Source organism: Quercus robur, chromosome 12 (genome assembly GCF_932294415.1).
Source record: "Quercus robur chromosome 12, dhQueRobu3.1, whole genome shotgun sequence".
Classification (NCBI taxonomy): Eukaryota; Viridiplantae; Streptophyta; class Magnoliopsida; order Fagales; family Fagaceae; genus Quercus; species Quercus robur.
In genome coordinates this window covers 33037901-33055336 of record NC_065545.1, presented here as the reverse complement: position 1 = coordinate 33055336, position 17436 = coordinate 33037901, and the positions used below count along the sequence as shown (strand labels likewise).

General features: G+C 33.4%; 1 protein-coding gene and 1 non-coding gene across 2 annotated transcripts; one reads left to right on the top strand and one right to left on the bottom strand.

The window, feature by feature from the left end:
• The first annotated feature begins 9118 nt into the window (after window positions 1-9118).
• On the top strand, window positions 9119-14798 carry LOC126708832 (WAT1-related protein At5g47470-like). The gene is made up of 7 exons (XM_050408795.1): window positions 9119-9523; window positions 9634-9699; window positions 12017-12133; window positions 12757-12985; window positions 13243-13404; window positions 14245-14396; window positions 14498-14798. Exons 1-7 carry the CDS (start codon window positions 9327-9329, stop codon window positions 14622-14624), a joined length of 1050 nt encoding a protein of 349 aa, XP_050264752.1. The 5' UTR covers window positions 9119-9326; the 3' UTR covers window positions 14625-14798.
• A 755-nt stretch (window positions 14799-15553) lies between these two features.
• Window positions 15554-15685, bottom strand: LOC126710662 (U6atac minor spliceosomal RNA). The gene has a single exon (XR_007649719.1). It is a non-coding gene; the product is annotated as a U6atac minor spliceosomal RNA (small nuclear RNA).
• Window positions 15686-17436: the final 1751 nt, after the last annotated feature.

The window sequence follows — 17436 nt, the reverse complement described above, 5'->3', positions numbered from 1 at the left end:
GCGTGTGCCACAAAAGTTGAAGATCTTGCTATGGTGAGCTTGTCGCAATGCCATGCCAACGAAGGAAAGCCTAGTTCGACGCACCATTATCGACGACCCGCTGTGTGATCGCTGCCACTAAGCCTTAGAAAATCCCTCACATGCATTATGGTTGTGTACTGAACTTGATATTGTCTGGGTTGTCTCAAAGCTATGGGATTTTCGAAGAACGGAGATGTTTCTGGACTTTAGAAAGCTGCTGTCATGGATCATTATGCAAGGGAAAAATGCCGAGCTCTTCGCCTTCACATGCTAGTCGGTCTGGACACAACGAAATCAGGTCCGTCTCCACTAACCGGCCTTTGCTCTTCATCAGGTACCTCAACTCTCAAAGGAACGACTTGCAGAATTTATATCCAGTCAGGTCTGTTCAACTGCCCAGGTATGGACTGCAACTCGTCCCAGATGCCACTGGAAACCTCCACCATCACTAGAGCTTGTAAAAACTAACTTCGACTGCGCGATTTTTCCAAGTGGCAATTTGGCAGGAATCGGAGTGGTTATCAGGGATGTCCGTGGATCTATGATGGCCTCTTGCTCGAAAATTTTACCTCAAGCTTATAGTGGAGTTGAAGTTGAGGCTTTGGCAGCAGCTATGGCCCTTTCATTTGCTACGGATATAAGTATTTCAAGAGCTGTTCTTGAAGGAGACTCATGGGTAGTAATCAAGGCTTTGATGGAGGACGATTCTGCTCTAGCTTCCTATGGATTGCTGGTTGACGATGATTGATGGAAATATTAACGAAATTCCCAAACTTGTGAGATGCAAAATAGGGAAAAAATATACGCCAAAGGAAAAAAAAAAAAAAAAAAAAAATTCACACATAAGACAGTATTTACGTGGTTTAGCAATTTGCCTACGTCTATGGAGTTGCTAGGATTTCACTATTCACAGGGAAAAATATAGAGTGCGGCAATACAGTTTTTTTCTCTAAAAAACGACATCAAAACCCTAATCTCCAAAACAACAGTTTTTATATTCTACGCACAGAATTCACATGAGCGATACGGCTTGAGCCAATAAGCCCAAGCCTTCACTCCATGGACTGAGTCTCAGAAAATCTCTCATTAAAAATTGTAATAATATTATTTCAGGTCGAGTCATAATCCGGATCTAACACAACTAGGTTCCACAAAACCCAACAAATCTCTCACTTGGAGACTAGTTGAATCACCAACATCAACCGCAATCCTCCAAAGACAATCTCTCATCACTGCAACTTATCCTCCTGTCCTCAAGCTAGAAGACCAATTGACGTTGCACACAGTTTCAGCTTCTCAGTAGTAACACCCTTAGTCAACATTTTTGTCGAGTTCTTAGATCCACAAATTTTCTCAGGTATTACCAGTGTATCTTCAACAAGGTAACGGATAAAATGGTATCTCATCTGCATATGCTTCGACTTTGAATGAAAAACCAAATTTTTAGCAAGAAAATTGCACTCTGACTATTACTGTGTAGAATGCCCAACTCCTGCTTCTTACCCAATTCATCCAAGAAGCTATGTAGCCAAATCATCTATTTTCCAGCTTCAGTTGTTGCAACATACTCAACTTTTGTAGTAGACAAAGCAACAATCTTTTGTAGATTTGAAGCCCAAGATAAGTTGTACCACCCAGAGTAAATATACACCCAGTAGTACTCTTTCTACTATCAATATTACCTACTAAATCAGCATCTATATAACTTTGCAATTTCAAACTTGCACTTGTGAAGTAAAGACATGTATCTGTTGAGCCTTTCAGATACCTCAGAATCCACTTAACTTCCTCTCAATGCTGCTTTCTTAGTCTACTCATGTATCTACTCATAACTCCCACTACATGTGCAATGTCTAGCCTTGTACAAACCATAGCATACATCAAGCTGCCAATAGCTGAGGCATAAGACACCTTGCTCATATGATCCCTTCTTTTGTCTTCGGTGACTATTCTTTACTTAGTCTGAAATTACTATCCAATGGTGTGCTCATTGGTTTAGCTTCATTCATGTTGAACCTGCTGAGAATCTTCTTCACATATTCTACCTGTGAAAGTTTCAATGTACCATTAGCCTTGTCTCTAATGATTCTCATACCAAGGATTTGTTTTGTAGCTCCCAAATCCTTCATTGCAAACTGTTTTGACAATTGTTTCTTCAAATTATTAATCTCCTCAATTCTAGACCCTACAATGAGCATATCATCCACATACAATAGTAAAATGATATAAGAATTGTCAAAGAACTTAACATAGCAATAGTGATCGGCTTCACATCTCTTGAACCCAGTTCTATTCATAAAACTATCAAATTTCTTGTAACATTGTCTTGGAGCTTGCTTTAGGCCATACAAGCTATTTCTCAGTTTGCAGACCAAACTCTCTTGTCCATGAACAATAAACCCTTTTGGCTGACTCATGTAAATGTCTTCCTCCAAGTCACCGTGAATGAATGTTGTCTTCACATCTAATTGCTCAAGATATAGTTTCTCTGTAGTCACCATTCCCAATACCAGTCTAATTATTGACATCTTCACAATTGGAGAAAATATTTCTAAGTAGTCAATGCCCATCTTCTGCTGGAACCCTTTGACAACTAATCTGGTCTTGTAGCATTTGCTACCATTATGCTTATTCTTTATTCTGTATACCCACTTGTTGTGCAAAACATTCTTTCCTTTTGGATATTCAGTCAGTTCCCATGTCTAATTCCCCAACAAAGAACCCATCTCATCTTTCATGACTAACTCCCACTTGCTTGAATTTTCATCTTGCAATGTTTCATCATAACACTTTGGCTCACCATCATTAGTCAACAGGAGATAATTTAGAGCGGGTGAATAATGCTGTGGAGTTCTAATGATCCTGGAAGATCTATAGACTTCAGTTACAGATGTACTCTAATCTACCTGTGAATTTGCATTCTCCTTTTCTTCTTCACCCCCTTTCTAGACAGTATTTTCAGTCAATTCATCTAAGTTAACGAACTCATATTTCTTTTGATTTATCTCTGTAACATCTAGCACTACAGTTGATCTATCCTTGTACATAACTTGTTCATTAAAAATCACATTTCTACTTCTAATGATTTTTCTGTTTTGTTCATCCCAAAACCAATAGCCAAATTTCTCATCACCATAGCCAATAAAAAAACATATTTTAGACTTTGCATCAAGTTTACTACGAGCATCAGAATCAATATAAACATAAGAAATACAACCAAAAACTTTTAAATGAGAAAAATTTACCTCTTTACCGCTCCAAACCTCTTTAGGAATTCTGAACTCCATGGGAACTGATGGTCCTTGGTTTAATAGGTAAACTGCAGTACTAACAGCATCAACTCAAAAAGTTTTTGGTAATCCAACATGCAACCTCATACTCCTAGTACACTCATTGAAAGTTCTGTTCATGCGCTCAGCCACACCATTCTACTGTGGTGTCCCAAGAATGGTCTTCTCCATCCTAATTCCACGTGCAGCACAATACTCATTGAACCCCCCATTTATGTACTCTCCTCCATTGTTTGACCTCAGAAATTTTACTTTTAAATCTGTTTCTGTCTCAACTATGACCTTCCACTTCTTAAAATTCTCAAATACATCAAATTTATTTTTCAGAAAATAAACTCATACTTTTCTACTTGAGTCATCAATGAAAGTGATGTAGTACCTTGAACCTCCAAGGAATGCAACCGGAGAAGGCCCCCACAAATCAGTGTGTACTAACTCCAATTTTCCAGCCTTCGGTGTCCTACCAGTTTTCAAGAAACTCACCATTTTCTGCTTTCCTAAGATGCAGCTTTCACACATGTCAAGATTAATAGAATTCAGTTCTGGTAGTTTCCCTTTTGATAATAGCATCTTTATCCCTTTCTCACTCATGTGACCAAGTCTACAGTGCCATAGACTTGCATCAGTACTTGCTTCAACAATTGCAATTATGTCTCTTAGACTTGAGGTCATATACAGAGTACCGGTTTTCTTTCCACGAGCCAATACCATGGATCCCTTTGTAACCTTCCAAGTACCACCAACAAATGGTATTGTATACCCTTCATCATCAAGTTGTCCTATAGAAATCAGATTCCTCCTCAGGTCAGGAATATGTCGAACCTTCTGCAATAACCAAACAAACCCATTGGGCAATATAATCCGAACGTCTCCCATACCTACAACATCCAAGGCTTCTCCATCAGTCAAATACACCTTACCAAAATCACCTTCAACATAGTTCTGTATGATTTCTCGGTATGGAGTGGAATGAAACGAAGCTCTTAAGTCCAAAAGCCAAGCATCAAGTGGACTATCTACAGAAAGAAGCAGCACATCCAGTACCTTATTTGTTACAATATTAGCAAAATCATCATTAATTTTTTTCTTAGGGCTTTTGCAATGCCTCTTAAAGTGGCCAGCTTTGCCACAGTTCTAACACTGTACCTGTTAACCAGATCTAGATTTACTTCTGTTTCAATTGGAATTTCTAGATTTTGATCTGTCCTGATTTGAATTTTTGTCATTACCTTTACCTTTTGTCTCAAGGTTTAGGGCAGAACCAAACCCTGAGGTTTCACTTGCATCTCTTCTACAAATCTCTTCAGCCAAAACTAGATCTCGTATGTTATTGTACTTCAGCTTTTTTTTAGTAGAATTGCTTACTGCCATTCTCATAACCTCCCAATTTTTGGCAACGAAGCCAAAACGATCAGTGCATGGATCTCATCATCAACATCAATTTCTACAAAAGACAGTTGATTTGTGATGGTGTTAAAATCATTCAAATGTTGTGCTACCGATGCATTCTCTGCCATCTTCAACCTGAATAGTTTCTTCATCAGATGCACCTTGTTATTTGCTAACAACTTTTCATACATACCAGACAAAGCCTTCATCAAATATGTTGTGGTCTTCTCCTTCATAACATTGTGTGCAACAAACCTTGACATAGTTAATTTGATAACTCCAAGTACATGTCTGTCAAGAAGAATCCATTCATCATCTTTCATAGTTGCAGGTTTCTCCCCTAAAAGTGGCAGGTGCAACTCCTTCCTATTGAGGTAGTCCTCAATTTGCATCCTCCAGAATCCAAAGTTTGTGCCATCGAATTTTTCTATTCTAGACGTCTTTCCTGTTTCCTCTACCATTACTCCCACTCAAACCTAACCCTAGGCTCTGATATCAATTGATGGGAATATTAACAAAATTCTAAGACCTATGAGATGCAAAATAGGGAAAAAATATACACTAAAGAAAAAAAAAATAATCACATATAAGACAGTATTTACATGGCTCGACAATTTGCCTACGTCTATTAAGTTGCAGGGATTTCACTATTCTCATGAAAAAATACAGAGTGCGGCAATACAATTTTTCTCTCTAAAAAATGACATCAAAACTCTAATCTTTAAAACAACAGTTTTTATATCCTGCGCATAGGATTCACAATAGGCTACAAAAAAGGGCCAAAAAATCTCCTATTAAGAACTGTAACAATATTATTTCGAGTCAGATCATAATCCAAATCACAAACACAACTAGGCTTCACAAAGCCCAACAGATGTGAAGGTTTTGTCTAGAAATTTTGTTCAATTACTTTACTCTCACACTAGGAGAGAAGGTAACTCAGTTGCTCATAGTCTGGCTAGATATGCCATTAATATTCCAAATTTCTTAGTGTGGATGGAGGATATCCCACCACAATTTCATTCTCTAGTTCGAGCTGATTTTGACAGTTTACATTAATAAAAGTTCCTGTTGTTCTTTCTCAAAAAAAAAATTTCTTTTTCACATGTTAAAATATGTTGTTTGAAACATGGTACCTAAAAACATTTTTTGCACTATAAGTACTTTAAATACGTATTTTCATAACATTTTTTAAACTACAGTTTTCACATCATTTTGAACAACAATACTTGAAAGCTACTACCAAACATGCTATAAATAAAATGAATAGGTTTGCAGTATGCTAGCTATAACTTCCAAATCCATGATGTTGTGTACAAAACTTCTAACCAACATTTTAGAGCTATATACTTGGTGCATGTGGCAAAAAAAGATTACATACCCAAAGAAATAGTTAGATGCTAAAAAAGAAAAAAAAAAAAAGAAAAAAGAAAAAAAGCGTGATGTAAGATATTGGGCTAATCCTAAACTCAAAATAATGTAAAACCTAATCTATTTTTATTACAAAGCTTAAATGCATCGATTTCAAAATGTTTCAATGTCATTAATTAAGCATGTTAAAGACTGAATGTCTTATTGTATTGAATTATGTAAAAATAATGTATAAGAGATGACATCTAGGCAGTGTGCTATACAAGTGTTTATAAATAAATAAATAATGTGCTATACAGGCAATTAAAGTGCAATATAATAGTGGGTTCCAGTTAGCTCAATTGGTAAAGTTTTTGATAGTTGAATAAGGGATCTGTGATTCAATCCCCGCCTACACCAAAAAACCGATTGATGTCTTGGTCTAATGATAAAATAGCTATCATCAGGAACAGTCGCCATAAGTTGAAACTCTCTCTAAAAAAAATTTAAAAAAAAGAAAAAAAAGAAAAGAAAAGTGCAATACAATAGTACAATAGGCCTAAGCCTGCTAGGCTTATATTCTAACAGGGCACATTCAGGATCTAGACATGGTGTAATACCAGTATTGCCGTGTAATAGTGAATTAATGAGTGAGATTGAAAGTTAAAAATTCAATTTTAATCTCAAGCATTTGAATCATAAATATTTTTAACCTTTCAGTCTTTCACTTTTTTACCATTAATGCTTCTAACTTTTACATCTCACAACTACACAACAATTGCACTGTGCAATTTTTTGAACGGATCCAAATTCGCACATCCCTAATAGATCTATCAATGTCCTTTCTCTCATGCATTTGTTGCTTTGGTTGGCTATCCGAAATAAACTCTATTTTTTTTTTCTTTTTCTTTTTTTATGCAAGAAATAAATAAACTCTACTAAAGATAGGCTTGTTATTTGGGTGTATAATGTTGATCCAACTATGTGTTTACTACAGGGAAAGAATTGAAAATATATATATATATATATATATTTAGAATACTAAATATTTTAACACACATGGGAAGAGAGAAGAATTGAAAGCATTGACAGATCTATTTGATTGTTCTTTCTTCTCTAAACTGGTGTGGTAAGACTGATTTAAGAAAATGTTTGGTCAATAGACAGGTGGGAGATAGGCTTTATGAGATTGATTAGTAGTAATTTACCATTTTTGGTGTGATCAAAATGCTCAAATTTAGAGCATTTGCATCAACTCGTATATATATATATATTTTTTTTTTTTTTAATATAAGAACCTACTTTTTATATTTTACATACTCAATTTTCAAAACACCCCACATCAGATTTTCTTTACATTTTATTAAAATATCAATTTTTCTTAATATTTTAAGTGTTTATCTTTCTTCATACACAATAACTATCATTCACTTACTTCCATCATTCTCAAGATATGTAAAAAAAGAATAAAAAATTAAATGCAAAACGAATAGTGGCAATGTAAATTTACACGACTACTATAGCAATCATATATTTTTACACAACTATTTGTTTTGTTGTTGACTTCTTGTGGTTCAGTTGTGTGGCTGCTTGTATATATAACTCAGGGTTGTTTTGACATTTTGTTGTGGTTGTTTTTGTACACATTGTTGTGTGAATTTTAGAATTTTCATTTATTTATTTTTTTATATAAAATAATAATAATAAAACCAACTCAGTGTGCATGTGTCGATGTGCCCTTTAATGAAGGAGAGATAAGTGATCTTAGAAGGACTCAAAATGCATTGATATGAAAAGCTTTGTCCACCTTAGAAAAAGACCAAATGTTGACGAGGGATAAGAGCAAATGATCAAAGCATTTTCCTTGATTTTTGCCCTATTATCATAGAAGTAGTGATTACTCGGTGGTCATAGAATTTTTAGAACAGGACCACCGCTCTTGATGATCAGCGAGGGAACAAGTCAACAAAATCACATGAAGGCCTCGTCGTAAGTTCTTAACACGTAATGCGACACAAACTCTCTGGCCTAGCATTTTTTTTTCACGTGGCCACTTTTGAGGAATAGAAGGTGTTACCGTGGCAAAATTACAATATGCATGCGAAACAGTCATCAATTGTAAAATGTCACCCGTTTGTTTATAAATTAAATTACACGAGCATCCACACTACATAGCACGAAAACTTATTTCCCTCGTAACTTGCACCATTAAAATCCACACCATCATTAAATGTTCTTTATCTAATTGCAGCAGATATGTCAAATTTGAATGGCACAAGATAATTAGTTTTCTGGATTTAAAATTTAAATGTTCGTTAACTCAAATTGGAACATTGCTCTTACCATAAAAAGCAATCACAGTTTAGTCTTAGAGTAGAGAATTTTAACAGGCCTAAATTGTTTGATAAAAGGTGAGGAAATAATCAAATGGCTCAATTTTGACTATTTTTTCCCGTCTCAAAGCAACTAATATTAGTTGGTTTGAAACGGGAAAAAATAGTCAAAATTGCCAAAGTTGGTAAAGGGTTTAACTAAACATAGCTTGTACTAAAAATTGAAGTGACGTAGCCAGCATTGCTCCTCTAAAATATTCCAAAACGCAATTTGATAAATATAAACAAAGAGTTAAAAAGAAAAAATTGAGGTTGTAATTAATTAAATTTGTGACTAGCTAAAATAATATCATTTTTTTATAGCGAAATAACATTATTTTATTAGGGAAAAAAAAAAAAGCCAACTTATCTTCTAAAAAAGATTCTTCAATTTTTGAGTATATAAACAAGTTATTTAATATAAGAAAAAAAAAACATCACAAAGAACTCAAATTGAAACAATTTAGGAATAGAAAATATTCCTAAATTGTTTAGTTGTTAAAAAAAAAAAAAAAATCTAGCTAGAGAGAAAGAGAGCACCTTGAAGAAAAGCTACACCTAACTTTTTCCCTTACCTTTCCTAACAAAAAGACAAGAGGGTAACTCTATTTCACGACAAGGACCGTGAGAAGACTGGTAGAGAAGCCCCATGAAAGTTAGCTGAGTTTTAAAAACTGAAACGTAGAAGATAGTTAGAGAGAACCACCACAAGCGAAAGGAACACAAAAGAAAAAGAAAGAAAGAGGGAGTGGGATGTGAAAACATTTAAAGAAAAGAGACAAGAAGGGTGAGGAGGGAAAACTCTTCTTTGTAAGAAATAGAGGGAAAGGATATAGTTTTTGGTTGCATGTATTGTGTCTTGTTTCTTTGAAAAGAAAGAAGACCCATATAGAAGATCAGAAAGATGGAGCTGCTGAAGAGGAATTTATTTGAAGATGTAGCAATAATAGGGGGGTTGATAGGGGTGCAAATTGTGTATGCAGGAAACTCCATATTGCTAAGTTATCTTATGGCTCTAGGCCTTGAATCTTTCACCATTGTTATTTTCTCTACCTTTGCTACCTTCCTCATTCTCTCCCCCATTGCCATTTATTTTGAAAGGTTTTTGCTCTCTATCTCTCTCTCACAGGCAAATGCTTGAGATTTTTTTTTTTCTTTTTCTTGTAAGGGTCAAAGTAAAAATGCGACTTTTTTATGCGTGTGTGTTGCAGGGATAGGTGGCCCAAGAGACTCAACTCGAGGTTGATAATTCGGCTGATTTTGATCTCTTTTGGAGGGTAAGGAAATATTTTCTATGTTTATTCAAAACTAAACTCTGCATTTACATTGAAATAGTTAGGAACAAAGGAGTGCGGAGAGATTAAGATGGTTTTATTTGTTTATTCCATTTTTGTGTTTCTTGTTTGTTGGGAAAGTAATAGAAAAACATGAGATTAATGTGACTGACCTTTATTAGTCTGGTAGGATTTACAATGGATTATCCCAAAATTTATTTTTACTATTGTTGTTGTTAGTTTTTTTTTTTTTTTTTTTTTTTTTGAGAAACTTGTTGTTAGTTAAATTAATTAGTTCGGAACAAAGGAATACAGAAAGATTAAGATAGTTTTGTTTGTTTAGTTTCTATTTGTAGTTTTTTTTTTCCCTGGGAAAATAGGAGAATAACAACGGATTAATGCTATTTAATCCATCTTTGTTTCTTTTCTTGTTTCATTTTATCATCTAGAATTTTGGATCTTTTAAAGTGCTCTCTTGCGTCTTCTCCTACTTTGATTATCTGCTATTTATTTCTTTTAATCTTTATTTAATTATATTTTGCTTTTCGGGTTTAGTGTTTAAAAAGCTTTGTATATCACGGCACAGAGAAATTTCTAATCCCCCACAACCATGAAAATTATGAGAAATATACTCGATTGATCATTATCAAATAGACCAAAATTAGCTTCCTCACAAGCTTTACATGTGTTTTGGTCAAAAATTAAGCTTTCTTTCCTGATTTTAACGCCGGTTTTCCTTAATTTAAAGCTAAAAGAAGGACAAGAGAAGTTGGAGGAAGAATGGTAGATGATCGGTGATTTTGAATTTTTACTTTTATATCCTCATTTTGAATTTTATTAAATTTCTTTAAACTGGGTAGTAGGGTTACTTTTAGAAGCATAAAATAGTGGGCATCAAAGAAATTTATTTTTGAGGCTATTTTAAATTATTCAATATTTTTATATCTTTATTTCTTTGAAAATTTATTAAATAATTTTCCATAGATTAATAGTTTTATCTTTGAAATTATAAAAGGTAAAATTCAAAAATAAATATCCAGTACGTTTGACATCAGCTTATTTAACTTTTTGTTGAAAGTATGCTAAACAATACTTGTACTTTAAAAATGTGAGATAAAGTAATTAAAAAAAAAAAACTGTATATAAAAGTTAAAAACTAATTAAATAAACTAGAAACAAACGAACACCTCGTGTTGTTCTTAAAGTATGAAAACGATGACAAGAGGTTCAACTTTTTTAAAAGGCCAAAATATAAGTGCTTCTTAATTTGAGACATTGATGATTTTGATTGAAATAGCACCTACTCATTCCATGTTTAACATTTCTTCTATTGTTTATGGGGGATATGGCATAAAGAAGTCCTTTTCATGTTGAACTAGCTAGTGCCTGAAATTAGTATTAAGAATTTGAGAGAATACATTATTGATATGTCAAGGGAAGGATAATTTTATTAATTTTTCCAATACGCTTTATTTAGAGGGAGTAAATAAACATTTCAAGGTAGAGTGTGTGGATGGAATAGCTTCTAAAATATCTCTTCCGCTTTGTTTCTTCTCTCTTTGTCCAACATGAGGATGGAATCAATGTTACAAATTTCTTAGCAGCCATTTACACCTTTCTCTCGTTTGGTTCCCCTCTGGCCTAAGCTTAGGAAACACACAGGGATGCCATTTAACGTGACTTGCAAGCATATTTTTATGCCTTGTGCTTGTGCTATACTGTCGGTGTGTTTATTCTGTTTTAAAAGTAAGCTAAAAACAAAAATATAGTTGTGTTTAAAAAAAGTTAAACTAAAAAAAAAAAAAAGAAAAAAAAAAAAAGAGGTAGGTTTGCTAGTTAAGTTCATTGTCATCTAATGGAGGATCTGAGTTCGAATCCTGATTAGTATCATGAATCGATGATAAAAAATCTATCATATATGCATATGTACATGAACATATTTAAAATAAGTTTTAAAAAATCCATGACAGACCAAACTTTATACATATCATATATATGGTAGTCTTTCAATCATAGTGTAAGAGTTACTAGATGAGAGTCAATTTACATCACAATCAATCAAACATTTTAATTATAATGAATATGTTGTGGGTCAGGGCATTTTTAACTTTTTACAAATTATTAAATTAATGGGACTTTAGTTCCCCTCCAATGAAAATCTTATGGGTTCCGTGATATAACTAACTTGCCAGATTCTTACTGTTAAAATTAATTTTGAATTGTGTAAAAGTGTGTTTTTGTTTATTATTATAAAAACTCAAACAAGCATGGGAGTGAGTGATACAATATAATTTTTCTTTTTCTTGTGTTTGTTTCACAGGGTAACTTTATTCCAGTCCCTGTTCCTAAAGGGGATCAATCTAACTTCTCCAGCAATGGCAACGGCCATGCCAAACCTTGCTCCAGGGCTTATCTTCGTCATTGCTTGGGCTTTTAGGTAGCCAATTTGCTTTTCCACTTTGGTATATATTTATAGCATTGTAAAATTTGCTTACCAATTTTCACACCTTAGAATATTGAGCTAACATGAGACATGGAAACATGAAACATAAGGTTGTTAAATTAAATGAATAAATTTATCTTCTCTTAATAGTTTAAACTTTTCGGAGAATCGATAATTTAATATAGTATCAGAGCATAGGATCTTTTGCTTTGATACAATGTAAAATTATCAATTCTTCCATTTAAATTTTCATATATTATCAGAGCATAGGATCTTTTGCTCTGATACAATGTAAAATTATCAATTCTTCCATTTAAATTTTCATATATAGGACTCTCACTCAATAGCAGCTTAGGTGACCTACACATGAAGGAAAATGTTAAATTATATGAATAAATTCACAATCTCTTAATAGCTTAAGCTTTTAGGAGAATCAATAATTAAACAGTCGTAATATTTTTAACTTAGCAAAAGTTAATTGGACATGCTAGTATATTTTGTCACATTTTTTTCATAACTCGACAATTGGAGCATATGTCATCAAAAAAATGCTTCGAGAGAGAGAGTGACAGCCACATTATTTGTCTGCTTGTTGATGTAGTTTACAATAATTGCAGATTAGAGAGAGTGAAACTTAGTTGCACGTACAGCAAAGTGAAGATTATAGGTACGTGCCTGTGCGTTGTAGGTGCTCTCATAATGAGCATAATGCAGAGCACTGGTGTCCCAACTGAAGAGTCTCCATTAACATCTCCCTCAGCACCAGTCTTTGATAAACAAAAAATTATCGGTTGCCTCTACCTCATCGCTGCAATTTTTGTATTATCCAGCAATGTTGTATTGCAGGTAACTTCAATTGTTGTTGCTTTCATAAAATTTAGACATGTTTAACATACCCTTTCGATGAATTTATTTTCATTGACTCAATTTTTTTTTTTTTTTTTTAAATGCACCATATAGAAGTACATTCCATCTAAAAAGAGTAAAGTTCTAAAAAGTTGTATGTGAATCAAATGGTAGTTCTCATAATTTAAGTATGCTTTTGATACGAATATAAATGTTTTTATTTTTTGATTAGTTTATAACAAAGTGAAGATTGACAGGCTACAACAATGGTTGAGTTTCCAGCACCAATATCCTTGTGTGCAATAACATCCTTGATCGGTGTGACTATAACTGCAGCTATCCAATTAATTCAAGATCACAAAATTGAAACCGGTTGGCCACTTGTGAGCGTTGGAAACTTGATTGGCTATTCTCTACTGGTAAATATCACTCCTTCTCTAATTATAGAGGTCACACAAAATCCTATTTTTGCGTCCCAAAAAAAAAAAAAAAAAAAAAAAAAAAACCTCCCTCTACTTTTGCAAAGTTTAAGAGAGATAATTGCTATACAATCTTATTCTTGGATTTTTTTTAAGCTAATTAATCTGTCGTTTTTTATGGAAAACCCTTATCGCACCAAATCCCAACCTCTAATATTACAATGGTAAAATTATGTTCATCCCCCAATATCCCAACCACAACCTGGCCTTGAATCTTGGGCTTGCCTATAAATTAAAATTTAGCAAAATGAAGAACGGAAAGACTAGCAACATATAAAATTATATTTGTAAGAAAAAAAAAATCTTTCAAAAAATATTCACTTGAGGTTTTTTTTTTTTTTTTTTTTTTTTTTAGGGGGGTGGGGTGGGGTGGGGTGGGGGGAATTTTTCACTTGAGGAAAAAATTTGAAAGGTCAAAAAATGTAGCCACACCCACATATATGTTACGTACGAGAACGCATCTTTATGGTGCCACGCACAATAAATTTAAGCTAAAGAGTATTTAATGCCAAAAAAAGGGCTTGATGTTCTTAAATGTCTAATAAAACCAGTTTTTTTTTTTTTTTTCTTCTCTCGGGGTAGTATTCATCGCTTGAGCCAAACATGTTTTTGAGGAAGAAAATTTGTAAGGTCATATCATATATGTATAGATAGCCATGTAACGCGAGAAAATTAGTACTAATGGGACAAGAAAAATTTTAAGCTAAAGAATATTTAATTATTGTCCATTTATATAATAATACAAACCATATAAACATTTGTGTATATATATATATATAGGCAGGTGCTGTAAGTGGATCATGTCTAAGCTTCAACAATTGGGCCATGAAAAAAAGAGGGCCGGTCTTGGTGTCCACATTTAGCCCCGTCAGTACAGTCTGCACAATCATTTTCTCTGTGGTCACCTTAGGAGAAACCGTTAATATTGGAAGGTAAACTAGTTAATTTTAGTGCTCATTTGGAATATTTTTTGTGATGCTGGAAAATTTTGCTTTCAATTTATATCTTATTGCTAATCACTCTTACAATGCAGCATTGCTGGTATGTTCCTCATGTTCACTGGCCTTTACTTTGTGCTTTGGGCTAAAGGAAAAGAAGGTTATTATGAGGGGGATGGCCTCGAAAGTGAGTTCGATGCAGAGAAGCCTCTATTAAGTTAATATTGTAGTTAGCAAATGTGTAATAATATGTTTTTCATCGATAAAAATTAGAAGAAAATGGAAAGTAAGAAACAAAAACAGTGACTTGTTCCTAATGTGCCTAAAAGTCATGCATATATGTGAATGATATAAGAGAGCAAGCTTTGGATAAATGTGATCAAAACATTGTTCTAAGTGTGTATAAGCTCCATTCTTTTAATTCTTTTTGCAGAACCATGATGGGGCTGTGCTGTGTTGCGGTTTTTTTTTACACGGGACACCATTTTGAGTACTCTTTGTAAAGATGGGCATGTGTTGCTTGGAAAAAGGAATGGAGTTTAGGTCAATTTTAGGAACAGAGATTTTGATACTTTTTTAGAAATTTCTTCAGCTGCAAAAAACCATTTGAAGTTTTACTTACTAGATTAGATTGTGAAGTAGGGCAAGTGTACTGGAAGCACCCTTAAGAGTAGTGGGTACAAATTGAGCCAAATTGCCTATATATATAGCTGAAACTTTTGGAATCGTTCTCTCCTAAAAACTTTTGCTGACGAACTTTTAGGAAGATCTTTCTAACTTCATCATTCTCTTGTACATCAATTTTGAATCACTAATAAAAATTTCTTGAGAAACATTCTCTAATTGTTTCTTTTTTGGTTTTGGGGTGTGGGAGGAGTATAATTCGCCAATGTCTATAAGTTTGACATTGTACATATATTGATTCTATTAAGTAGTTGATAACCCGTGCAATGCAAGAAAAGGTAAAAATTTAACATAATATGATTTTTTTTTTTTTTTCTAAATATGAAATTTGATGATTATGATAATTACTAATAGATATTTATTATGATTATGTTTGCATTTGGAATTATATATGCTAATATTAGGTATTTACTACTATTGTTTGAATATGAAGATTTTTTTTTTTTTTTTTTTTTTGTTTGGAAAAGAAAAAATTGGGTTAGAGATCCACCAAAGTGGATAACCTTAACGGGTGTGTGATAATAGGTAAGTCCGAAGACTGCTCCTGTCCCTGTTAGTGTCAAAGGGAGATGCCAACTATCTTTCCTTTCTACGAACACGTATATAAAGAAATATATATTCTACTTTTCAAATAAAATATAATTTGCTCAAATTATATTCTAATGGAGGGTTTAAATAAATAATAATAATATCAAATAATAACGTGTGAAATTATGAGACCTTAAAAGTTTATTTGGCTCAATAGTATGAAATCAACCAAAAATCAAACGTCTTTGTATAATTTTATATATATTATAGATATTTTTAGTTTGAGCTTCCTTCAATTATTTCACTATTCCTGATCCCATGTAGATATTCAACTTTTCTTGTGGTCCAGGAATTTTTTTTTTAAAGTCTATAATATACTCTCAAGTGTGTACCCAAAACTTAAGTTCACAACAAATTCAATTATATCAATTATCTAGGAATTAATACAAACTTAACTCTCGCTAAAGAAAATCTCGAATTTTCTCTCTTTTTGTGCATCTGACGATTAAAAAAATTCTCAATAGTTTTTTTTTTCTTGGTTGACACACTGACCTACTACGTGTTCCCAAACTCAAAACTCTAATAGACTAATGCACTTGATGTTGCTCTCATACTAACATAATCGTTTAGAGTTTTAGTGTTGGCTTATACCATGACTTGCTTATAATCAAATTTAAGTTTCTTTGTGTATTTCACTCAACGTAAAACTTGGTTATTAAATTCGGTACCTATGGGTTTGAAGAATCGCAAGCTATAGAAGCATGCTCAAGTGAGACCAGGCTTGCTTAAGATGTGCTCAAGTGACCTAATGATCTACATCCACAATGAGAAAACTTTTAACGACTACATATTATATTAAGCACTTGTGTTACAATAAACCCAAATGTAAACTTAATATACCAGAGAATATATGAGTAAACTTAGACTAACCTAAGGTTAATTCGTTTGCTTTACAAGTACACGGGTCTACAGTTAGTTTGGGCTTTGGCCCTAATATATCAAACAACAAAATCCGCTCTAGTGTGATCAAGGAAATCAAAAACTCTGTTATGTTTTTTAAACCTAGTTTTGCTTTCATTAAAAACCCAGATTAGCACTTATATAAACCACTTCATGCATGATTTTTTCACAAATTGAGAGGCTAAATATTTAGAGCTATTGACTATTGATTTCTTCCTAGAGCTTTAATGGAAAAACCATTGATGACCCGAGAAAAAAGCTTACTACATCTGCATTTATACTCCAAAAAGACTAGTTAAAACTCAACCATTTTCAGCAGAACAGTTACGGAAAGGCCAAGGCTTTATAAGTCATCCAGTCACAAAACAACATAAAAAACAACTCATAAAGGCCAAGCTTCAACCACTAATCAAACACTTAAATGAAATTGTACAAACATTAGTCTTCTGCTTCATAATTTATTTGATTATATAACACATGACAGCATCACGAACATATATATGTTTGAAGCTTCAGCCCTGCTTCATATATATATGTTCAGTGAAGAAAGTCGTCATTCTTTCAGCTCATCACGGGCATGATATATAATAGCACTATGCCTAGTGTCAAAATCATTAACAAAATGGTTATTTTTCCTTGCATCAGAGAGATATAGTGGATCTTTAATAAAAAGCTCCTTGATTGCCTCTGGCATGGGTTGGTTTTCCATTATGCTTTTCCAGTAGAATTCTGGGTCTTTTTTGGCATCGTTGCCATTGACAGACTATTGTGCAAAAAACATAAGTTAGCAGAGGAACAATGCACGTGCAATTTAAGCAAATTAAAGCAATGAAAAGACTAATATGCTTGAAGAAAAAACATA